Below are 25,819 nucleotides of genomic sequence, written 5' to 3' on the forward strand. Positions count from 1 at the left end.
CAAAAATAAATAAACAAAATAAATAAATAAATAAAAGTCATCTGACAAAATCTTTGTCTATTAAAGACTGTATGATGTATCTTGTTAATTGAGACTGTCATATCTTGGGCTAACATTATTGGGGAAAATATATGCCATCATTATTAGTGAGAAAGAGTTTCCATACCAATTTTTAACAGTAGAAAGATAAATTAACCAGAATTCAAGGAGGTAAGTTTTAACTCACTGGAGGACTACACCAAGTCTAAACATTTAAGGAACCCCGGTGGAAATTTTCCTGTGTGCAGCTCCAGTAATCTGGGAAAGGCTAAAACAAAGCCAGTGGGCTCTTAGCACAGAGGTAGAAGCAATGACCTCATGGAGCGGTCAGTTTGCCAGGAGGATTTATGGAGAATCTAAGGTCAAGTACCACTTTTCAGCCCCACAGCAGGGCTCTAATTAAGCCATGCCAGAAGGTTCAGTTTATAGAGAGGTGAAGGGCCTGTGGATCCTTTCTTCCCTTTAAAATTAGAAAATTAGCAACAATTCAGCTTTCACAGATGCCAAATTATCTCAAAAGACCTACAGACTCAATATGACTCTTCAGAGTAATAATTACAACGACATAGTTTAGTCTGAGATCTTACTGGGTGCCAGCACAGATTTTATGTGAATTATCTCATTTAGTCTTCATAAAAACTCCATTATTAATATCATTTCACAGATGGAGGAATTGAGGCGCAGGGAGGGGGTAAATAACAAAACCAAGCTTTTGAAGCTAGTAAGTGGCATTGCCAGAACAGAATCTGCCACCAGAGTCTATGTACTTTATCACTGTGTAAAGCTTGATAACCTTATGTTAGAACAAATAAATAACTGCGACATACTCTGTTCAGTAGTTTGCAAAATGCTCTGACCTCCTTTTTACCTCCCTAGGGGAGATAGCTGAGCTTCGGAGTCATTAAAATGAGGTTCAGAGACATTAGGTGATTTGCCCAAGGTTTACCTATTAGATAAGGTTTAGCTACTAGGTATCTATTATCTATTATCTAGTAGCTAATAGAGCTAGAACCTGAAACCAACTAGATGATGGAGCTAGAGCTTAAAACAAAATCTTGTGAACTCAGAATTCCTGGCTTAATTAGATTCAGAAAAAGTCTCCAGGACATTTCACTGTCTATCCAGAAATGTGTGGAAGTTAGGGAAGAAAAGCAAAGTATCTTGTAAATAGATAAAGGCAGCTTAGTAAGTAATTTCAGTAGATCTATGACACACAGCCTGCACAAATGGTCACATTTACAATCTGTTTTTGGTTCTTTTGTGCCTAACACAATTGACTTTATATAGGTATCTATTTTCTCCTCCTCTCCCTCGCCCTCTCCCTTTGTTACTCTCTCTATGTAAAATATATCAACTCATCTACCAATTTTTAATTTAAACAGAAACATGCTGGATTCATATATTCAATCAATTTATTAAGCAAATATTTACTGAGGCTCACACATGTGCCTGACTCTGTACTAAGCACTGGCAACCCAAAGAGAATGAAGTCACTGCCTGGACAGATGGAGGCTGATACATATTAATATAAGCAGGGCAATAATCAAGTGTCATAACTGCTCTGTTAAATATAAGGCTAAATTAGTGCCTCCAACCTGCGGACTTCATGTGCCTAGGCCAGGAAGGATACAGAAGACTTTCCAAAGAGCTACACGGGACAAACAGGTGTTTAGGAAACTAATCAATTGCCAGGTCCTCAACCAGTGGTGACCTACGATTCTATTTTGATCAAATGTTTTAAACCTTCTTTGTTTTGATATCAAGTGTTTTAAACCTTTGATGTTTGATATACTTCCCAAAATCAAATTTCACATTCTAAAATTAAGTCTTTTTGACCCAAACTAACTTGGACATAATAAAGAGGATCTCTGCAAGTCCAAAGAGACATTAGGCTTATTTGGTATGTTAAAATCATATGGGAAGCATTGTCAGATAAGAAGTGATGTTTAACTTTCTTGGGGTCATATTTGTATGGATATGTTGTTAATATGTGTTCCAAAATTGTATGAAATTCTTGAAAATCTGATATGCAGTAAATTGCTTTATTCTGATGCTTTTTTCTAAAAGCTTTTTGCAAATTCTAAAGTGTTATGTCTTCAAGGAAATTTATGGAAAGGATCCTGACAAATACTCTTGAATACACGTTTCTGATAACTTTGGAGATCATACCATTGGACTAGGTAAAAACTTCCAGAACTCTAACAAAAAACTGATGCATTCATGAAGATCGCTAACCCAACATCGAGGTGATCAAGAATTACTTACATGGAGCTGAAACGATTTGTAATGGCTTTTTGTTTGAAACCTTGCTGATTCTTTTTGTTTTCCAGACTCAAGAAAACTTTTTTTTCTTTTGAGCTATCTATAGCTTACAGCAATTAGGTAAAGTATACTTTTGTGAGCAAAATTGAAACATTTACCTTTCTTTCTACCTGAATTCTCCAGAATTTGGAAACTATTCATTGGCATTGTTATTTTATGGCAACATAGTTACTTGTATTAGTTCAGTAAGAATCTGTTTTCCTTTGTACCAGGACACATGGGAAACAGTGGCTATTTTGCCAAGGCTTTGACTGGAATGTCATATTTCCAAATGTGACCAGGCTGCTTTGAAAGATTGAGGTTGACCTTTAAAGACAATAGATTTGGAAAAAGACTGGCCTGGGACCTTGTCTACATGGTTCCCTTACAGGGTTCTTGACCTTGCAGTAAGTGAAGAATGTCACTTTCTGACAGGCCCAGGAACCTCAAGATGTTCAGGGGACCTCAAGAAGAGAGGAATTTACTCACTTTATACTGTTACAGGCACAGTCTGATGGCAAATCCTTGGCATGGTTTCCTAGCCTTTGACAGGCTTTCAAAAGCCTAATTTGAGATACCTTATGAAAATGTTCTAGCAAAGCCAACTTAAAAAGAGCCTATATCCCCATTCTTACTGCACTTTACGCAAATAATCAGGCCAAAGACTAAACTTACTTTGCATACAAATTAGTCTTGCCATGATTAGCTTTGGTAAAAATGGAGATGGCTATAGAGAGAGAAAAATTTGTTTCAGAAGAAAACTATAGTACACCTGGTATTAGATTCTAGCCATGATCATTGTGGTGTTGTTGGTTTTTTTTTTTTTTTTTTGAGTTTTTATTAGTTGCCTACAATTTGGACTGAATTTTGAATTCTTTCCTGGCTACAAGTCTTTAAACTAACATTTCCAAATTTTTCTTCCATTTTTCTGACTTGGAATCACTGCAATTAGAACTGCCTTTTCCTGAAACCCTGCAAGCTGAAGCTAGACAACTTGATAAAAACTTAGGGACCAATCACAACAGCAACTTAATATATGAACAGCCTTCATTCCTGTTGGTGTATGGACTCCTCAGAAAGTTCACTCAAATAGGTGATCTGAACCATAATCCAGAAAAATCTATCAGATTGCTTCAGAGACTCTAGGAAGACTACTTTGTAGACAATTCCAGACATTAACTTTTGTTCTTCTTTTGTTTCCATAGAAATGCTTTTTATTAAGTATCTAATTGCTCAAACTATATAGAGGCTTGACTTTGGTGCATCACCACTGCCTCAAATGAGACGCAACTGTGAACAGTCCTATTCTCAGGACTGAGAAGCTAGTTCAATGGCTTATACGATAATCCACCAACCCAATTTCTGGACTGTGGAACTTCTTGGAGAAGCTTCAGATCAGGGAATGTTGGGGCTCCTGCCCTCCTGTCTCCGGCCCTTCATTCTCCCCTGAGGCTAGCCAGAGAAACTAGAATCTTCTTCCCCAAAGTGGGTCATAGGAAACAGAACTCCTTTTCCCCAAAGCCAGCCATAAAACCTAAAAATATTATTCTAACCACCCCCAACACATACACCTTTCTGTGTAAAAACTGGCCATAAAGAAATTATCTGATTTACCTTGTTTGACTGTAGGTCATAAGACCCCCATTCCAGAGAGGGTCCTGCCACATACCCAGAAAGAAGGAATGCCTGCTCAGAAGGGCCAAGAAGAATCTAGATAAACAGGCCTTGCTGGGATTCCCTACTTAGTCTATTAACATTAGATCATACCCTTTTTGTCCAATCATATTTCTACCCTGCTGCCCATACTTTGTTGAACCTAAGCAGAAAAATTGACAATTGTTACTGTATCTTTGGGACTTCATTCTGAAGGCTCCCATGTCACAGTAAAAGTATGATCAAATGAATTTGTAGGCCTTTTCTTCTGTTAATCTGCCTTTCGTCAGTGATTTCCACAAACCTTCAGAGGACAATGGAGAAGTTTTGCCTTCACCCCTGCAAGGGACTTATCACAGATAAGTTAGTATTTACATTTTCCTGAACATATGTCATACTCCCAGGAAAAACATTTTCAGTAACTTTTTCCAAAAGAGTACTGTATCCCAGTATACCTATTTTTCCTTTGGTGCATATATTTTGTTCATTGCCATTCATCAACCAATTAGCTTCTCATTTTTCACATTTATCATGAAATGTTTATTTTCAGTTACTAGAATTAGTTTATTTTCATGGTTGTATGTTGTAGATTCTACTGTAAATAAGGCACTTGATAATCAAAACTTAAATCATCTCTGCCTTGGTTGTGGTTTTTTCTTTTTGCAGTTGATTTCCTCAGAGTAGATTAACCTGAACTCTTAAAACAAAGCATCTACTTATGTACCTGTGTATAACAGAATGTTCTCCAAAGCAATCCAGGATATAATATCTGGATTTTTAAAAACCAGCCTCATTCAATTAGGATTCATTCCTCCTTCTCAGAAGTTCTATAATTCTATTTCTGTAAAATGCAAAATTACAAGCTTAATTGTTTCCAAACATTAAATGAAATTCCTAATCTTTTTATCTAGAACCTTCAGGTGTTTTTTCCCTGTCCATCCGTCACTCCTTTTTAAGGTACTCTGAGGTGACCTAGAGGCTTGTCATGCTAAGGGTTTCCTCTGTGCAGAGAGGAAACTGGGAAGTGCACATGAGGATGAGGGGTAGGGAGGGAAGGGAGAGACAGGGACTCAGAAAGTGCAGGTCCCCACAGAGTGAGTTCAGGAGTTTGCACTTGGTCATCAAGCACCGTGGGGTTCTAAGTGGAGTGTGTACACCCCAGGATATGCAACAAGGTCCACTGGGGTACCAGAAGGATTTATTAAATTTAGTTTTCCTCTAAAATATTGGGGGAAAATTAAATTGCACTTATATTTAATGCAGATGGATTGACATGTGCTCAGTCTGTGCCACACTGTCACAAACTTGAGCAGTGTCCTGAGGAAGAAGAAGCCATCACCACTGACCCCAGGGGTTGCCTGTGCAGCCTTAGGCATTTGTTCTCTTCCAGCGGGTTGTGATTTGTGGTGGTTTATGTGACCCTGGCTAAGGAGATTTGCAGATTATGTCATCTGGTTTAATCGCTAATCCTTGCAAGAGGGACAACTGCCTTTAAAAGATTTCTGAAAAACAAAAGAAACACAAATAAAAATTTAAGAGGGTAAAACCAGAATAAAGAAAATATTATGTAAAAACGAGGAAACTTTCATGTTTGTCATGACAGAGCTAATATTTTTTCAATTCTTATTATAAGTTCTCCATTTAACGATATTATCAGATAAAAACAATAAGGATTTAATCAGAATTGACACACTGTAGGCCACAAAATTTTGATACTGTCAAGAAGACTGTTTAAAAGAGGGATTTATATCCACTGTTATTAAGGATTAGTTGGCCCTTGTGTATATTGGGCCTTTGGTCAAAGATGGTACAAGAAAACAAGTATAATTAGGAAGATATTTAAAATTGCTAATTATTTCATATTTATCTCATCTTTTGTTATTCCTATTTGTGTGCATGATTTATTATGTGTCAGGTTATTTTCATACATAAGTCAGCACATATTAGGCCTGCTTGATGGTTTGGTTAACATTGCTATATAACCAGCCACCTCCAAACTTTGTGGCTTACAACAATTTATTTCTATCTCTCATGGTTTCTAGATTGCCTGGGCTCAGCTGGGTCCTTTTTGCCTGGTGTCTCTCATGTGGTTCCTATCAGTTGCCTGGGTTGCAGTCATTTGAAGGCCTAACTAGGTTGGATGCTTAAGATGGCCCACTCACGTGGCTGGTAGTTGATGCTGGGTGTTGGCTGGTTAGTCATCATCTGGGACTCTTGACTAGTGAGCTTGCATATGGCCTCTCCATGTGATCTGGGCTTCTTACAGCTTGATGATTGGGTTCCAAGTAGGGGAGTCCCAAGAGCCTTCCAAGAGGAAGTAAGCAGAAGCTGCCAAGCCAGTTAAAATGTGCACCTAGAATTAGAACAACGTGGCTTCTGTACTTCTCCATATTCTATGGGTCAAAGCAGTCACAGGGCCCACCTGGATTCAAGAGGATGGGGAAGATAAGCTCCACCTGGTGATGGAGTAGAGTAGAAGAGCACATGCAATGGATGATAGTGTTGTGGCCATCTTTGGAAAGAACAATCTACCACATACGCTCAAAAAAAATTTTTATTGGAGACAAAGTCTCACTTTACAGAGGCATCATTATAGCTCACTACAACCTCGAACTCCTGGGCTCAAGCCATCCTTTTGCCTCAGCCTCCAAAGTAGCTGGGACTACAGGCACACACTGCCATGCCCGACTAATTTTTTAATTTTTTGTAGAGATGGGGTCTCACTATGTTGCTCAGGCTCCCAAAGTGGTAGGACTATAGGCATGAGCCACCACACCTGGCCTCAACATGTTTTGGCTGGTCTGTGTGCAGTGGTGTTTACAACTAATTGATCACAACCAGTTACAGATTCCTTTGTTCCTTCTCCACTCCCACTGCTTCACTTGAGTAGCCTAAAAGAATAAAAAATAAATAAGTAGAAAAGAATAGATCTAAGCACATTTTCCCACACTCTGTTAAACCAGTCTCCCATTCCTGGGAATGGGTCCGACCAATAGAATGGTTTTGCTTCATTAATCTGATGGAGAACATTTATCTTTTAAGAGGTGTAGATCAGTCTCTACTTGCCCTGAGTGGTTTACACAGAGACACCATTTTTTTGCCAGTAATCGAGCAAGCTCCTCCCTGCTGGGCTGTCAGGGCATCCAGGGGACAGTGGTTTTCAAATACAACAGAGGCTAGGCTGTTGACTTCTGTCTGAAGTGCTCCCAGTGCTTGCTTGGTGATATTGAACCCCTGTTCTTCTACCATGGAGAGATTCAAAACTGCCTTTTCAATCCCATAAGTTCCAAATGCCAGGAAAAGAGTCTTGAGCACCTAAAAGAACTTAGAATTGTGATATACAAGTGGGCTTTTTAAATAATGTTGTGTCTAGTACAATTGTGTGGTACCATTTTATGAACCAGAGCCCAAGTTTGTAATTTGGCTGGCATTTAAAGTGGAGTACCTGGTAACAGAGGTAATCAGATAACCAAGTCCACAGCATCCTGACCGTCTAGGTGGGAACCACCTGTATGCTTTATTGCCACACAAGATAAAAAAATCAGTGTTATTTACAAATAGGGCCAGGTCGGAACGTATGACCTTCCAGCCTGGAGTTTGCTGTGTCTTTTCTTCCTCATTGGCATTTCCATGTGTCCCTGCCAGTCTGTGGGAACAGAACAATTTGCAAAATATTTGATATAAACGGGCCTTTGGTCCAGTTCTGGCAGTTAGAGGGCTTGGTTTTGTCACCTAACCAAGTCAGTCCAGACTTTTGGGCTATCCATACGTAATCTTTACTGTCTGGCAACTTAACAAGGGGATCACGTGAGCTACCCCAAGTTGCACCGGCCTGGCTTGTGAGCCATCCAAGACATCTGGCAATTTGACAAGCGCTGACATCATAAGAGTCAGTGTCAGCATCATCTAAGGGGTGCAAGAATGCCACCTGTGGAATCAAACCATAGGGTTTGGTCACAATATCTCCCTAGTTTGTCACACAGAAAAGACAAAAATTTTATTTCTAGTGACTTCACCTGGGCAAAAGACAGTTCTTGAGCTTCCGGAGGTTTCTCTGCATCCAGTTGACTCACCAGCAAGAGAAGCAGCATGATGCTTTTTCTGTGGTTATGGACGCCACACCACATCTTGTCATACATCCGTCTTCTGGACTGCTTCCATGGGGCATGCACGTTGGCAGAAACAAAAATGAGTTCAGGTTCCTTTGCATGATCTAGATGTTGGCATAACCAGCAATTAGATTGATTAGTTAATCTGGCCAGAGTTTGAAAGACTGGGGCAAGGGGATGCTGAGTCTGTGCCTGACCTGCTGGAAAAGCAGTAAGGGTTAGCAAGAGCAAGGCACAGTTTGAAAGAAGAGTCATAGTGGAAGATTAAAAGGGAGAATGGGATAGGTTGAGGCCATCTCCACTCAGCTTCCCACGTGCAGGCCTTGGAGGGTGAGGGTTAAAAGAAGTGTTTAAAAAGGATCCTTTGGGGGGGTGGTTAAAATAAAAAAGGAGTTTTTAGATGAAAAATGGGGTCTCTTGATCCATGATCTGGAGGGGCGGGGAGGCGGGGAAGCTATCTTCTTTGTGAAAATGTCTGCTTCAGGGGCCTGGGAACTGGCCCTGGAAATCCTTAGGGGTCGTCTTCCAATCATCTCGGTGTAGTTTGGCGTGGCTCATGTGAATCCAGGAGGACTTTTCTTTTATTTTGATGGCGATATAGGTGGTTAACAGCACTTCATAAGGGCTGTAACAGCGAGGTGACAGCATGAGTCTTCTTCTAAGAAAACTTCGATGTACACACGATCTCTTGGTCAAAAAGGATAGCAAGGCTTGTCAGTTGGCAGCGGCCAGGCTTCTTTCCACCTGTTGATGACATGCTCCAGGCATATTATTTAGCATCTTTATGTAGCTAGTCCTGGTATCGAATTGTTCACTTAAGTCCCCGTAGTGTTCAGCCAGCCTGGGAACAGAAGGTTTAGAGGTGCCAGTGGGCACGGGGTGACTTAATGCTATTTCAAAACAGATTAATCCATATCTCCTACTTGGAGTATTCTGGGTTTTTATCAGAGCCAAAGGTAATGCTTCTGGCCATTTAAGTCCGGTGTCTTGACAGACTTTTCCCAAAGTCCTTTTCATGTCCAGATTTTTATGTTCCACTTGCCTTGAAGATTGGGGATGATATGAGGTATGAAATTTTGATAAGTATCCCAGAAGCTTTGCAAGCAAGTGCTTTTTATTTCTGCTGTAAAATGAGTCCCTAGATCTGATTCAATCCATAAAGGAATGCCCAAATGAGGTATAATCTCAGTTACTAATTTCTTTACCGTTGTTGTAGCGTCAGCATGCCTAGTTGGATAGCGTTTTGTCCATCCACTAAACATGCAGACAACAATAAAATAGTGAGAAAAACCTAAAGCTGGAGGTTAATTTATAAAATCAATTTGGGAGCCGGGCGCGGTGGCTCACGCCTGTAATCCTAGCACTCTGGGAGGCCGAGGCGGGCGGATCGTTTGAACTCAGCAGTTCGAGACCAGCAAGAGCGAGAATCCATCTCTACTAAAAATAGAAAGAAATTATATGGACAGCTAAAAATATACATAGAAAAATTAGCCGGGCAGGGTGGCGCATGCCTGTAGTCCCAGCTACTCGGAAGGCTGAGGCAGAAGGATCGCTTGAGCCCAGGAGTTTGAGGTTGCTGTGAGCTAGGCTGATGCCACGGCACTCTAGCCCGGGCAACAGAGTGAGACTCTGTCTCAAAAAAAAAAAAAAAAAAAAAAAAATTTGGAGTGCTGCAAGGGGTAGTCTGGGCCTCTGGGGGCTTCCTGGAGAGTGTTGGTTTCCTCCAGAGATTTGGTGAAATTTACAAATAGTGCACTGGGAAATAATTTGGTCAGAGATTTTGTAGATCCCAGGGCAGTACCAACTATATATATATATATATATTTTTTTTTCTTAATTATCCGCCATTTGCCCATATGTCCCATCTGATGGGAGATAAGTGCAAATCAAAAACTTATAAGAAAAGGGACCACAGGGAGTCCATTTGGCCCAATATGTAGTCTGTCTGATAATTGTTTAGCACACTTTTGTATCCACTTATCTTTTTTGGATTATGGGGCATTAGCCTGATAAATCAATAATATCAGACAGGGATATGGGCAGGGTAACAAATTTAGTGGAAAAAGGACAGGGAAGGCCATTTTTGACTGCATATTTAGTAGCCCTTCTATCATTTCCTAGGGATATGGTATCTGTCCTTAGTGTGGGCTGGGCAATGAACAATAGCAATTTTAGAAGGAAGGTGAATAGCTTGTAATCGAGCAGCAATTACAGGCCGATTGGTGATAGGAGTGTCAGCAGGAGTTAAGAAACCATGAGATTTCTAAATTGTACCAACTGCATGGTAGACTCCAAAGGCATATTTGGAGTCTGTGTAAACAGTGGCAGCTTTTTCTTTTGCCAATGTGCAAGCTCCAGTGAAGGCTATGAAAAAATTGACTCAAGGCATTTTGTGGTGACATTTTGAGTGCCCTGAGATATTTTATGTCCTAAGTAAGTAACAGCTGTCTATATCCACTGAAGTTTAGACCTAGAGGCTTCATGGCCTCTGTCAGCTACAGTCTTTAGAAGAATGAGGGAGTCTAAGAAACCACCCTGTTTACAGAGCAAAAGATCAACATACTGAACAAGTGTGGATCTTTGGGTAAAGGTTATGGAGTTAAATCAGCTTTGAGAATTTGAGAGAATATTGAAGGAGACTCATAGTATCCCTGAGGTATTCGGGTCCATGCTAATTGTCTCCCTTCGAGAGTAAACGTAAAGAGACATTGTGAATCAGAGTGCAAAAGAATCAAAAAGAAAGTTGAACAGAGGTCAATTACTGTATTATTGAAGTCACAAGAACTGAAAAGCATCTGAGTTAGTTTCTACTTCTTGATAAAATATTTGATTTAAGTGCTTATTTTTTAAGCTAATTAATTAGAGCTCTTTTATATATTTTGTCAGGGAAATATCATGTACACATGACATATAAACACACATGGAAATATAGACATGCAGACAGAAGCAGATCTTATAGCTCTTTTGAAGAATTTTTATATACTGGCTATTAAATATTATTATTTTTTATTTAGACTATCAACCTTTTAATTACCTATTTTATTGTTTTAAGCAATTACTATCTAGGAAATGATTTGCCATTAGTAAGATTTTGCCATTTCTGGAAGCATTTGCTGCTTCCAGGGCCTAATACTTATGCATGTATAGGTAGGCATTGTGGAGTACTCAGTTCTTCAGAAATTAAGGGTCCTATTTTTACCTTGAATCTTGGCTTTGGCTCTCAGATCTCCCTGATCAACTTAGGCAATGATTTTTTTTTTACCCAAGCAGACAAGAAAAAGGAATAAAGACATAGAATACGGAAAGCTCTGCGAATTCCTGAAAGCTGGAGTTCTAACCCTCTGTAGTATTGCCATTTACTGCCAGTTTCTGCCTGACCCGGTCAGACATTTAAGGCCTTTAACTGGATCTAAGCTAATTAATTATGGGATCCAATCTGATGCCAGACCTAGTTTTGTTTCTGTTGTTACTTCTGAACCCAGTTAGGATCAAAAAATTTGCTCAAACAAATTTAGGGAAGTCAAAATCTGTAGAGATTTGGAATCTGAGCGAGAACTCACCCATGAGCCTCAGTTGCAGCGAGAAAGCAGTGGACACAGTGGGTCCGGCGTGTCCCTCACTTGGACTCTTGGTTCTCCTGAGGGTCTCTGGGAGCTCTATTGCAGAACCCACTTCTGACAAATTGAATTTAACAGTTTAATTGAGCAAAGAGCAATTCACACATTGGGCAGCTGAACTAGACCAGGTTCAGAGACACTCCAATGCTGGAGAAGATTCATGGACAGAAATAAGAAAGTGACATATGGAAAATGGAAGTGAAGCATAGAAACAGCTGGATTGGTTACAGCTCAGCCTTTGTCTCACCGAAACACCATTTGAACAGTTGGCCGCCTTTGATTGGTCAAAACTCCATGACTGGCAAGGAGGAAGGAAGTAGGGAGCAGTGAAGATGAATGGAGCAGACTAGCTGGGACGAACAGCTGACGCTCTTGTTTTGAACTTTTTAACTGAAGTGCTCTTTTAAGTGAAACCAATAAGCCTTAACCAAGGTTATGACTTAATCAATGAAACAAGAGGTGTCTCCAAAGAGGTAAACAGTTTTTACAAGATCCAGAAAAGCCACAAAAAGAGCTCAAAGAATGGAAAGTCTCGAGAGCCATAAATGAAATGTAACCCACATTTTTCGTCCAGTTTTTCAGCTGACCATTTGTACATAAATGTCTAAAAGCCCCATGTGCCCCCACAGAATACAGGAAATCAAAAGCTGTGCATGGAAGGGCAATACATGGCGAAAGTCATACAAATGTCAAACCAGAACAGTCATTCCCTGCCTGGGAATCAAACCTAGGTGTGGAGGAGAAAGCACAGCACTGTAACCAGTAGGCTACAAAGTGAACTGGCTTTTACTGTTGTCTCTGCTGGGGCAGTATACAGTGATTTTTTTTTTTTTTAGGCCAAAATTTGCTCTTTAATTTTGTCAAGAGACTTTTTAGGGCTAGCCACATTAAGTGCCTTTCTTTCCCTCTAATTTATCTATTAATACAAATAAGGTGATTGCTTAGAATAAGACATCTCTAAAACTTATTTTTTGAAAAAAAAAAAACTTAGAAGTCTTTTAATTTAAAGGATCCATCTTTTGGCCCTTAATAATTAGAATTCTCAATGGTATATTTATTCCAAAAGCGACTCCATCCTGTAAGTCTCTTCATAGAAAGCCCAGGTAGTGATTGTCCCGGTTTAGAGTGTTCCTGGAGAGGGCGTAGAGGAGATAGTTCCCATGATTCCCCAAAATTCACTCTCAGAAATAGACAAAGAAGACCTTTTAAGAAAAAGACTCCCCTGGGCTGGGTGCAGTGGCTCACGCCTGTAATCCTAGCACTCTGGGAGGTCGAGGCGGGAGGATCGCTCGAGGTCAGGGGTTTGAGACCAGCCTGAGCAAGAGCGAGACTCTGTCTCTACTAAAAATAGAAAGAAATGATTTGGACAGCTAAAAAATATATATATAGAAAAAATTAGCCAGGCATGGTGGCATGTGCCTGTAGTCCCAGCTACTCCAGAGGCTGAGGCAGGAGGATCGCCTGAGCCCAGGAGTTTGAGGTTGCTGTGAGCTAGGCTGATGCCTCGGCACTCTAGCCCCAGCAACAGAGTGAGACTCTGTCTCAAAAATAAATAAATAAATAAATAAAAACAAATAAGAAAAAGACTTCCCTGGAGCTTGACATGTTCGGTACAAAGAGTGCGCTGTTCAGAACCTACGTGTCTCAGACTCCCAATCTTTTTCAGACTGGCTTCCTGGTGTGTCCCTGAGAACACACGCCCCCACAGATGGTGGAGACTGAGGAGAAAATTCCCACTCAGCCGCAAGACAAGCTCAGGAACATAAAACAGGACAAGAGGGGAACCTCATGTGGTTTTGCTTTTTTTTTCCAGGGACCTGCAAGCCAAGTTTGTCTTTAATAGGCTCCAGTCTAGTTGGGACTGTGTAACTGGCTAGCCTACAGGACCGGCTCGAACAGCGGGCTTATCCGAGTTCTAGGCTCTGCTCTACCCTATGGTAATCGTCTTTATGACAGAACGACACAGAAAGACAATGACAAAAGAAAGCAACAACAACAAAAAAGCTATTTCTGAGAGGAGATGGATCAGACAATATGAATATTCATACCACAAAGTACCAGAAAATGTACCAGAGTCACTACACCAAGACTAGTCACTTTCTCTATTGATCCTTCTTTTTTTTTGAGACAGAGTCTCACTCTGTTGCCCGGGCTAGAGTGCTGTGGCATCAGCCTAGCTCACAGCAACCTCAAACTCCTGGGCTCAAGTGATCCTCCTGCCTCAGCCTCCCAAGTAGCTGGGACTACAGGCATGCGCCACCATGCCTGGCTAATTTTTTCTATTTTTAGTGGCCCAGCTAATTTTTATTTCTATTTTTAGTAGAAAACGGGGGGAGGGGTGGGAAGGGAGTCCTCACTCTTGCTTAGGCTAGTCTTGAACTCCTGAGCTCAAGCAATCCTCCCTCCTTGGCCTCCCAGAGTGCTAGGTAATAGCACTTCTTGAATGAAGAAATTATATTTTCCCACTGCAGGGAAAATATGCTTTAGTGGGAAACAATTCATTGTTTAGAGCAAACCTTTAAGGTTATCTGATTCTCATTCATTTGGCCTTTTCATTGTGTCTTAGATTGTTCCATTGCATTTGAGTTATTTTATAGATAACTGATAGAAATGCAAAATAATTCTTGGATGTAGATATGCAAATGAATTCTGAGGGTCAGGGTTCACTCAATTAACCTCTCTTCCTCACTGTAGAAGCCAGTTTCATTTGCATATTCATTTCAATATTTCTGACTTATAAATGTGCCTGTTCTTTGAACCAATTTAAACATGTGTCTGGTAACTTCATTAAATAAGTTAAATAAACACTATGATTTAGTTCATACCTTTATGACAGCCTTTACCTTCTATTCCTTCCCCTTGTGCTACCCCAGCCCCTCTGGCTCACTTTGGGTCCTTTCTAAGCACCCCATTCCTTCCCTCCTCAGAGATGTTCTTTTGACCTGGAACTCACTTTCATCTCAGGTGCTCTTCCTCCCTTCTTCCTTTAGTAAATTTCTTTTATTTTAATCCTCCAGATCTCTGCTCAAGGATCACTTGTTGGAAAGCCTTTCCAGGCTTTTCTAAGTGGGTTACCGTCTATTATTAGAGTCTCTTAGAGCACAGGAAGCACTTGTTACAATTTTACATTTTGTTGGTGGGATTAGTTAACACTCTTTGTAAAACAGTCAGCACTATTCTATCTGGCTGGGGGGCAACGCATGATAATGGATGGTGGTTTGCTCCTAACATCCCCAGCTTCTAGCCCAGGGCTTGGCACATGGTAGTGTTGGGGAGGGAAAACTTCCTCCTTGCCATGTGAATGTTCACTGAAAAATGAACTCCTAATAAAGGAGATTAATAAGAGAAAAGCTACATAAATTTTATTGTTACTGTGCACACAGGGGGAATGACAGAGTGATTGCCCGATATCCCCGTGAGACCTAAATACTTATATATCTTCATGGAGGATGGTGGTGGGGGAGTTGGGGAATATAGGTAATTCTGTTGAGAGGCAATAAATGGTTACTAGTGAGATGGTAATAGATACTTGAAGAATGAATGGATAGAGGGGAAACAGACTTGTAAATGATTTTCCTTGGAAATTAAATTAACCTGAGAGACAGGCATTTTTTTGAAAATGGGTTGGGTCAGGTCTGGTGGCATTCTTGATCTTTCCTGCAAAAGCTAATGAGATAACAGGGAGGGAAAGGAAAGTCTTGTTGGGTCCCTCTAGTCTTTACGGAGGGCCCCTTCCTTCCGATGCCGGTTGATCTCTAAGGGCCTTTCATTCAAAATGTTCTTTATACCAAGAGGCTATATTTTGGGGTGAAATTTCCTGCACCCCTACACGATTTATATTTTAGACAGATTTTTGACTGCAAATATCTCCTGCTCAGGAGAGAGGTGGACTGAAAATATATATGTGGGAGTCATCAGCATGGAGGTGCAGCCATGAACATGCACCAGAAGCAAAACCATTGGGTTGAACAAAATGAAGGCTATTAGGGACCTGGTGTAGGTGGAATAATTGGACAGAAGTCAAACGATAGTCACCTGAAGGGGGAGGAAGTAAAGCAGTTAACATAGATGGCACTGTCACTAAGTTTTGCACTCAATATGAGGGAAGAGATAGGTGGCAGCATGGTTAATTCTTTAATAACATCATTGTATTACATATGATTTTTTGACTGGCTGAAAAGCAAGGATTTACAAGTAGCATTTAAAATAGCAATAAAATTGGGATTGTGTAGTGTGTACCTTTAAAACAACGGGCCCTGATGGAATGTCTGGTGTAAACCTTTTAACCAGCCTTTTGAATGCCAATAAGTTGTTTATAACTCTTCCTAAGGCTTTCTTATTCTTCAGCCTTGATCCCGGGTGGCAAGGGTTTACCTTGCCTGAACCCAAGGGCTTACCTAGCCTGTAGTAAAAAAAAAAAAAAAAATTTTTAAATTTGACTTAACATTTCTTTAACAAGAGACTCCTGGTTTGCAGGAACACTTACCACTTTATGGTGGCACATGACCTGCCTGGGCTCTGTGGTCTTTGGAGCTTGGGACCCCACCCCAGCATAAGAGGCTTTTGTATGCTTTGTATCATGGGAGGGAGGAAGAAGTGAAGGTTGTTTTCTGACTTGTTAAGATCAGAGCTACAGTATGTTGTCTGCATGGCTGTATGAAATCAATTCTAAAACCAGACCGGATTCAACCGCTTTCACCCAGAATAACAGCCCTCCCCCACTTTCCAAGATCAAGTCAGCCCCAGTCACCACTTCCTATTAATTTAAAAACCAGGAAGGCTCATAATTTAGGCTGACGTTGCCCAGGGAGAACACAGCACTGGAGACAATAGCTATTCCAATCTTTCTTTTCCATTCTTAAACCCAGCAGTATTTCCAACGCCGCTTTCCCAGTCCTCCTGCTAAACATTGCTATTAGGACTCTACATCAGAAACCTGTCCAAACGGTATGACCGGGAGCTCTCGATGGTCTGTTTTGCCTGTAAACGATGAATGGCACCGAGATCTTTGGGCAAACAGCTCTTTTAGGGGATGTGGAGCCTGGTAGCCCCACAACCGCAGTTCCAAATTAGGTGGCACAAGGAAATCTAAAAGCCGGATTCAGGTCCTCCCCTTCAGTTTGCACATGGGGGTCGGTGGCAGACGAGAGCCTACGCACAAAGGCCAATCCCCGCCATCAAACTCCCCGGGAAGAAACTGCCTTTTGTCATTTTGGTCTGGAGTCAGTGGAAAAGCTGCCCTAGCGCGATGTCCCCCAGGTTTCTTTTGCCTGGCTCGAGGGGCGTTGCCGGCCCCTCACCCCGAGATCACTTGTTAAGTTAATGAGGATGCTAGCTAAGCGCCCGCGCTTGGAAAGGCGCTCGCACGGAGGGCGCAATCTCGGGCCACCGCACGAGACCAGGTGGCGGGGACGACGGCTCTGGTTTTCGCAACTGCAGACCGACCGGGACCAGACTGTCGGAGGCTCCTCCCCCAGGGATGCTGGATGGGCTGCGTGGTTCCCTGCGTCTGGCCCTGGCGCGCTGCCCCGGGTCGTGGCACCCGGTGCCTCGCCGTCTGCTTGCGCGTCCCGCCGCGCCCCGCGTGCCGCCGCCGCCGGCCCCCGCAGCCCCGCGCGCCCGCAGCCCGCCCATGGCCAGCCCGCCGCGCGCCGCCGCGGCCCTCGCCCTGCAGGTACGCCGCACCCGGGCGTCTGCGGACGGCGGGGAGGGCTGGAACTCGGGGCTCCGGAGCCCGCCGCCGGGCCGGGCGCGTTGCTGCCGCTCCCTGCACCAGCCTCCTTCGCCGCCGCCTCGCGCCCGGTCCCGCCTCTCCCGAGGCGTCCGCTCGGCCCGCATCCCTGCCGCAGGTCTGAACTCCCGGCCTGCGCACTCCGCCTCGGCGAGGTCCCCCCGGCCAGGTCTCCCACCCCGATGGGTGGCCCGCTCCGGAGCGCGGCAAGGACCGGCACGGGGACGTGAGGGGAGCCACGCAAGCCGCTGTGGAGGAGGAGGGGGGAGCGGAATCTCTGCTGCCAGAACCCGCAGCCACGTCCTGCGTGCCTTGGCCTCCCCAAGACATTTTCACCGCAGTCTTCTGCCGCTGTGGACCCCTTTCTTCTTCCCTCCCGTAGTTATTTAGCAGATTAGGCTTTTTTTTTTTTTGGTCTGCACTTTTCCCCAATTGGTCCGGCTTCCCTGTGTCTTTATCTTTTATATTGCCTGCTAATAATAGCGGGAGGTTTAGTCCTTAAGCTGTGGCATGGAGGACCCTGCCCGGGGAGAAAATGGTTCACGCCGAACCCCGTCCCTCTTGCGGGCCTGCCATTGTGCGCCAGTGATTGACAAGACCACGAGGCTGAGCGCGCCCGGGAGGTTTTTCTATAAATGGTTTAAAACCCTAGTCTAGACTATTTTCTGGGATATAAGGGAGACAATTGCCTTCTTGTTCCTTGCTGGTGAACCCTGGCTCTGCAGGGCTGACCTGGAATTTGACCAGTCTTCCCTAAGCCAGCGGAGGACAGACACAGCCGCGACCCGGGCAGGGTGGGACGTGAGGGGCCGCACTCTCAGGACGCGCTCGCCCGAGGCTCCTGCCCTGCCGGGCGGTTCGGTTGTCCGATCCTCCGTTTTCTGTTTGCGTGGGTACCGGAGCGTCATGCTGAGTGTCATGGTGCGTGATGTTGGTGACCCCAGGCCCCGGTTACCCACCTGCATTTGCTTAATGATGGTTTAATTCTTCTTTAAGGACTGCAATAACGGATGCTCCCCAGGATGTGCCGAAGGAGGAGGATGCAAGGAGGTGGTGGAGACTTTCAAGGTAAGTTGTTTGTCAGAGGTTGTGTCTGAAGCAACATTCAACTGAGTCGATCCATTTCTTGTTGGGATTTGGGGACATTTTCACTGTGTAGGTTATACAGTAGATGGGAGATGCTGTCATGCATTTTAAATTCCACTTTCGCGGGGGGGGGGGGCGGGTGGGAAGCTATTTGGCATCACATCAAAAATTATATAGTAAGTCAATTGTTTATTTTATTTCATGAGTCCGAATTTTTTTCTTGGAAAATAGTCAATTCGTGAATATTAACCTAGGCGTTTATCTGATTACATAATAACCTTTCACTCGTGGAAAAAGTTAAACTGATTATAATTTTTCTCTTTAAGCAGCCCATAATGCTTTATAGTAAAAGTGTTGCATGTTTTTTCTTTTTCTGTTTGAATTATGGAGTTTATATATTAAATAATCTAATACTTCACAGGGGAATAGTGAGGAATAAAAGATATGAATCTTATAAAAGTACTTTGAAAATCATAAAAATACAAGTGTAAGATGTATTATTATTTCCTCTATAAATCATTATCCACCACCTCCCAACTATGGAGGTTTCTGCTTCTCTTTATACGTAGTTGTGCTTTTCTGCCTGTTTCGGTCACTGTCAATTGTCATCCACAGCACAGAGTGTTCTAATGATCTCACATCCTGGCAGAGTTCAGAGAGGGAGTAAAACTTGACTCATCAATTTTGTAGGCACTCAGCTCTTATGGTGTGCCAGGGACTGTGCTGGGCATTGGAAGTCCAAAGATAAATTCAAGATAAGGTCTCTGCTCACAAAGATTTTTTTAAACCAAATTACAATAGATTATAGCAATTTCTTTACTAAAATAAATTTGTCAATTGTATTTGTCTGTATTATTTCTGGTCTCTTAAAGATAATATCCTGTGTAGCCTCATAGCAGATCTACGGTACTAATCCATGAAGATTAAGCTCTAATACATTTGAAGACTTACGTATTTAGATATAGGTTTTTAAAAGAATGAGGTAAGAATGGCCAAGGGTGGTGGCTCATGCCTGTAATCCTAGCACTGTGGGGAGGCTGAGGTGGGAGGATCGCTGGAGGCCAGGAGTTCCAGACCAGCTTGAGCAACATAGCAAGGCTCCATCTCTACAAAAAATAGAAAAATTAGCCAGGTATGGTAGGGCATGCCTGTTGTCCCAGCTACTTGGGAGGCTGAGGCAAGAGGATCACTTGAGCCTAGGAGTTGGAGGTTGTAGTGAGCTATGATGATGCCACTGCACTCTAGCCTGGGTGACAGATCAAGACCCTGTCTCGGAAAAAAAAAAAAAGAAATAAAGAAAAGAGACACCCACTTGATAATCTCTAAGACTCATTGTATACAGTAAGTAAATTCCTCAAAGAGAATAGGTAGATAAAATTTTTCCTGAAAGATCTTATACTTTCGGCTGGGCAAGGTGGCTCACGCCTGTAATCCTAGCACTCTGGGAGGCCGAGGTGGAAGGATCGCTCGAGGTCAGGAGTTCGAGACCAGCCTGAGCAAGAGGGAGACCGTCTCTACTAAAAATAGAAAGAAATTATATGGACAGCTAAAAATATAGATAGAAAAAATTAGCAGGGCATGGTGGCACATGCCTGTAGTCCCAGCTACTCGGAAGGCTGAGGCAGGAGGATTGCTTGACCCCAGGAGTTTGAGGTTGCTGTGAGCTAGGCTGACGCTACGGCACTCACTCTAGCCTGGGCAACAGAGTGAGACTCTGTCTCAAAAAAAAAAGACCTTATACTTTGAAGTCTTTGCAAAGTAAAAAATTAATTCATAATGTAAATAATCTTTTGATTTCTTTTGATTTAGATTTCTAAATTTAGGTTTTAGTTAAAGGGAGGTTGTCTACTGACACTCATGTATTTACGTATCAAAACATGAGTTACAATGGATGTATGCACAGCACACATAGGAGGCAAATGTAAAATAATTTGATAATTTGGAGGAGAAAAATGGTGGGTTTTATATAGACCATCTTTGTTTTTGATATTTTTATTCTTTAATTGATACATGATATCTGTATATATTTCTGGGGTACATGTAATATATTGTTACAGGCATAAACTGTGTAATGGTCAAGCCTGGGTATATGGGTATTTATCATTTTGTGTTGAGAACATTTCAAGTCCTCTCTTCTAGCTACTTTGAAATATATACACATTGTTATTAACTATAGTTATCCTATTCTGTTATTGAATATTAGAAGTTATTGCTTCTATCTGACTGTATGTTTGTACCCGTTAGTCAGTCTTTCTTCATCCCTCCCACTCCCATACACTCTTCCCAGCCTCTGGTGTCTGTCATTCTATTTTCTACCTCTGTGAGATGAACTTTTTTAGCTCCCACATATGAGAGAGAACATGAGATATTTGTCTTTCTGTGCCTGGGTTATTTCGCTTAACATAATGACTGCCAGTTCCATCCATGTTGCTGCAAATGACATGATTTCATTCTTTTTTTATGGCTGAATAGTATTCCGTTATGTATATATATCACATTTTCTTTGTCCCTTTGTCCACTGATGAACACTTATGTTGATTCCATATCTTTGCAGTTATGAATAGTGCTCAATAAACATGGGGGGTGCAGGTATCCCTTTGATATACTGATTTCTTTTCCCATGGACAAATACCCAGTGGTTGGATTGCTGGATCCACATGGTAGTTCTATTTCTTGTTTTCTGAGAAATCTCCATACAGTTTTCCATCCTGGCTATAGTAATTTACATTCCCACCAACAGCATGTAAAAGTTCCCTTATCTCTGCATCCTCACCAGCACCTGTTATTTTCTCTCTTTTTAATGATAGCCATTCTAACTGGGGTTGCTTTTGACACATTTTTCTATCTTGTTTGTTAATCTACCCTATTTATAACATTTTGTATTGCCATTTGTGCAGTTTGTCTCTCTTGCGCAGTTTTCATATTGCTTTCCCTTCCCACCTTATGATGCAATCATATTAAAATGAGGATCCTTTTTCCAACAGGGCCCAGTAATAAAATGCCTTATTACATATCCTAGAGAATCTTTTTGTGGACCCTGGGGTCCTCTTTGTTGGAAGAAGTCAGCCATCTGTTTCTTCCAGTCCCCCCTGCTTCACATATTGCCACAGTATGTGACACTCCAAACCTGTAATTCTCATCATGCCTCTTTATTAAATTTTAAAAGAGTATATCTAAAAGATAATGAACATGGCACCTACGGCTTTCCAAATAGCTAAGAAAAATGCACAGAAGCCCGTCGTAGAACAAAGTTTAAGAATTGCTTATGCAGTTGTAACGCAGACTTGGCATTGGTAAAGGAAGGCCAGTGCAGAGAAGGACAAATGTGCTATAGAGTGGTGAGCAAAAGCTGCTGCCTGAACGCTGACTACCCGGTCCTCAGAGGCTTTCAACCATGTGGCACTTCCCTGCCCTGCCATGGGCTTCCTCATTTCAGAGCAAATGATTACCCAATCACAAACCTTGAATTAGGAAATTGTTATTCTTTATATGCCCTGTTTTTTGTCAGTATTTATTGTCATTTCACAATCAGTCATTGTGGCATTCCAAATTTTTCCACAAGCATATGGTATGAGACAGCAGAGAATGTGGAGTATTAGAAAGAGATTAATTATGCAGGAGACAGTATCATTTTACAAATACTGTTATTTTTATCCACCTTTGGAAAGGAAATTCAGAAAAAGAAAATGATTTTTAAAGAACACTGATAGCTTTGTAAACAGTTTTCTTTTTTGTTATGCTGATTTTTTCCCTTAGTACTGCATTTTCTATTTACTCCACCAGTCACAGAACTTCAGTTAATATTTTGTTTATTTTGAGTTTCATTCAACTGTATCACCTAATTATTTTAGTATTCTTAGGTTAAGAGCAGTTGTTTTAGTTTTCAGAGTTGCAGAAAGTTTTTCAAATACAGGAAATTAGAGTTTCTTGATGAGATTCTTTTTTTTATTTTTTTATTTTTTTTTCAGCTTATTATGGGGGTCCAAAAGTTCAGGTTATATATATTGCCCATGCCCCCCCCCCATTCTAAAAGCCATTCTATTGTGCCTTACTTTGAAAAACTGGATATAGAGCATTCCTTAGGTACAAATCAGAAAGGTTACTATTCATGTCATTAAGAAACCACGTGTCTTACAAAAGAATGTAGTGGGTTACTGAAACAGAACTCATACCTGATGATTTAATCATTTATATTTAATTTTCAGAATTTTTATTGGTATTATCAAATTATAATTGTAAGAACACTAAAGTTGAGCATAAAAATCACCTTATTCTGTATCTCTGCTTTGCCAGTAACTAATTTAATCTTTCTGGAACAGTGGGTTGTTGTGAGTGGTTCTAGAGAGGGCTCAGAAAACTAAAATTTATATATCCTGGGCCACAATCATTCTTTTCACCTACTCTCATCTTTCTGTTTTTGTTTTGTGTCTTACTACCCCCTCTTTTTACTAAGAAACTCTCACTAGTAGTCTCAGTACAAGAAAATTTGCATTAAATTTGTCTTACAATATTGATGTGGTTCCAGATTTTTCTTAGCCCAGCATCCTCCCCATCCACTGAAAAAAGCTAACCAAAGCAAAATCACAAGTGCCTCATTGTGCAAGAATACTGTGACACCATTCATTAATAAAAAGTTTGTGTTAGAATTTCACTCACTTTAAATCCACGCCATCTTCTATGAAATGAGTCTATCATTCATTACAGGGTGTATCTGAAATAAGCCTGACATTTTTAGTATTTAAGAAACCCTTTACTGTTCTGTGTGCCGGGCACTGTGCTAGCTTTGCAGATTTAACTGTGAATACTCTAGCCAGAATTCTTGTCTAAACAGTCTAGGGCAGGGGTTGGCAAACTCTATTAAAGGGCCAGATAATAAATATTTTACGTTTTAGGGCCCTCAGGTTTTTGTCATAACTAGTGGACTATACTACCATTGAAGGTAAAAGAATGGTGTCACTATGTTCCAAAATTTTTATTTACAAAACATGCCAGCTGGCTTCACCTACAGGTTGAGTTTGCCTGACCCGTACCTAGTCTAGAGGATAATGGGAGAGAAAGGGGATTCAAAGATCACAACAATGTAGCTGGAATGTATCCCTTTAAATACATTTATTGTGCTCAGTAGAGGGTTTAAGTTAACTTATTTACTTGGATTAAACAGTGGTAGAAGAAAGTCAATTTTCTATTGAAACTTGGCATTTTATGGACACATTATAAAGTAGCATTACTGGACTAGCATGAACATTACCATAATAATATCTTATCCTTAATGCTCTATGCTTCATTGTGATGTGAGCTTTCTGGCTGCTTTAGAATATATTTTTCAGCCTGAATATTCTAAAAATAAACTACTTATCATTCATAATATATCAAGTGACTAAGGCAGTGAATTGAGAAGTAATAAGATTATTTAAAAAATAACGATAAGGGCAGGTGCAGTGGCTTATGCCTATAATCCCAGCACAATGGGAGGCCGAGGCAGGAGGATCACTTGAGCCCAGGAGTTCAAGACCAGCCTGGGCAACATAGAGTGACCCTGACTCTGTAAAACATAAAAAATAATTAGCCAGGCATGATGCCATGTGGCTGTAGTCCCAGCTACTTGGGAGGCTGAGACAGGAGTATTGCTCGAGCCCAGGAGTTGAGGTTACAGTAAGGTGTGATCGTTCCACCTCACTCCAGCCTAGGTGATAGAGTGAGACCCTGTCTAATTAAACAGGAAAAAAAAAAAACCCTGATGATATGAAGTTCTGTGTTTAATTTGGGGAAAATGAGTATTTTTGTGTATTAAAAGAAGTAGAGTTTAACATTCCTTACAACCTGTTAACAGTTTGAACTGGTCCCTGGTTTTTCAGCCAGTCAAAAAAAAGCTCTTTCCTCTGTGTTTTTTGTCAGCATCCTACGGCTATTATAAAGTGAGCAGTTGTATTGTATGCAATTTGTTGCTTCCATATTTGATCATTTGTAATGGGCAAACTGGATATGTGGGGAGTTGTTTCCTGTTACTCTTATTTATCTTTCTTTGAATAAGAGGTCTTTTGTTCACTATTTCCTCAACACAGAACAGAGGTTTTGTATCTTAGTGTTCATTCTCTACTACTCTGTTTTCAAAGAAGAAAACATTTGCTTCACTCTGTTCATTCCTTCCACACAGGGGTCCCCAACCTATGGTGAGTTGTATAATTATTTCATTCTATATCACAATGTAATAATAATAGAAATAAAGTGCACAATAAATGTAATGTGCTTGAATCATCTCAAAACCATCCCCTTCCCCCTTTAGTCATAGAAAATTTGTCTTCCATGAAAATGGTCTCTGGTGCCAAAAAGGTTGGGGACCGCTGTTCCACAGGGCATCCAGAGGATTTTGAAGACTTGTGCCAAGAATTCTTTGGGGGAGATGGAGCATAGCCGCTGTGAAGTAGAAGTTCATTTCTTAATGACATTAACAAATCACTGTGAGCATTGCTCTTTCTATTACGGGAGATAACGCTTTCTTCTTTCCTAAGCGCTCCACATGAGTCCTATCATGAGAGTGAAGAAGCGATGTGTTCGCTTTTTTGCATCATTTTACTCACCTGATATTTTGTCTTTGTTTCTGAATATCACTTGAAATTTGGTTCTGGTAATATGAGGCAGTGCACGTTGGCCAAATGCTGAATGCAGGCAAGATTTATTTGGCTCACATACGGCTAAATTTCTGTGCATGTGGCTAACGTTGAAAAGTCAAGTGATTTCACTTTTTTCCCTCCGTGTCATCTGGCCAATGGATGTTCAGTCACTATTCTTTAATAATGGTGCTGATTTTTCTTCCCCAGGCTAAAGATCTAATAATCACACCAGCCACTATTTTAAAGGCAAAACCAGACCCAAAGGCTCTGGTTTTCGGAACTGTGTTCACGGATCACATGTTGACAGTGGAGTGGTCCTCAGAGTGTGGATGGGAGAAACCTCATATCAAGCCTTTTCAAAACCTGTCCTTGCACCCCGGCTCATCGACTTTGCACTATGCAGTGGAAGTAAGTCTGTGGGATTTCATGGTGGTGGCGTGCTTGCCCTTCACTTTTCGTGCTGAGGGGCTCTCCTGCTAAAATAGCTTTTGGGCAATATGGGCTTTATCATGTTTACTATGGGAGGTCAAAAATATCTTTAAAATTTTTCCTGTAGACAGTTGGATTGGGGATAAATCATAGGAACTTATTTTTCAGGTAATCTTAAATTTTCTGTGATGTCAATAAAAAAATCATTTGGAGCAAATAGAAAGGACAATTGGTAGGAAAATT

General features: G+C 41.4%; 1 protein-coding gene across 3 annotated transcripts in view; it reads left to right on the forward strand.

Moving 5' to 3' along the window:
• The window catches only part of BCAT1 (branched chain amino acid transaminase 1), a 101,302-nt gene that overhangs the window by 19,404 nt on the left and 56,079 nt on the right, over positions 1-25,819 (forward strand). For 2 of the 3 annotated variants that reach the window (XM_045554200.1, XM_045554199.1), the window contains exons 1-3: positions 17,273-17,393; positions 18,447-18,518; positions 25,355-25,555. In XM_045554200.1, coding sequence (XP_045410156.1) covers positions 17,352-17,393; positions 18,447-18,518; positions 25,355-25,555 — 315 coding nt within the window. In that variant the 5' untranslated portion in view covers positions 17,273-17,351. Of the gene's footprint in view, positions 1-17,272; positions 17,394-18,446; positions 18,519-25,354; positions 25,556-25,819 lie in introns of those variants that run through there. The other variant, XM_045554201.1, reaches the window with a different exon arrangement.

This window comes from Lemur catta, chromosome 6 (genome assembly GCF_020740605.2).
Source record: "Lemur catta isolate mLemCat1 chromosome 6, mLemCat1.pri, whole genome shotgun sequence".
Taxonomy (NCBI): Eukaryota; Metazoa; Chordata; class Mammalia; order Primates; family Lemuridae; genus Lemur; species Lemur catta.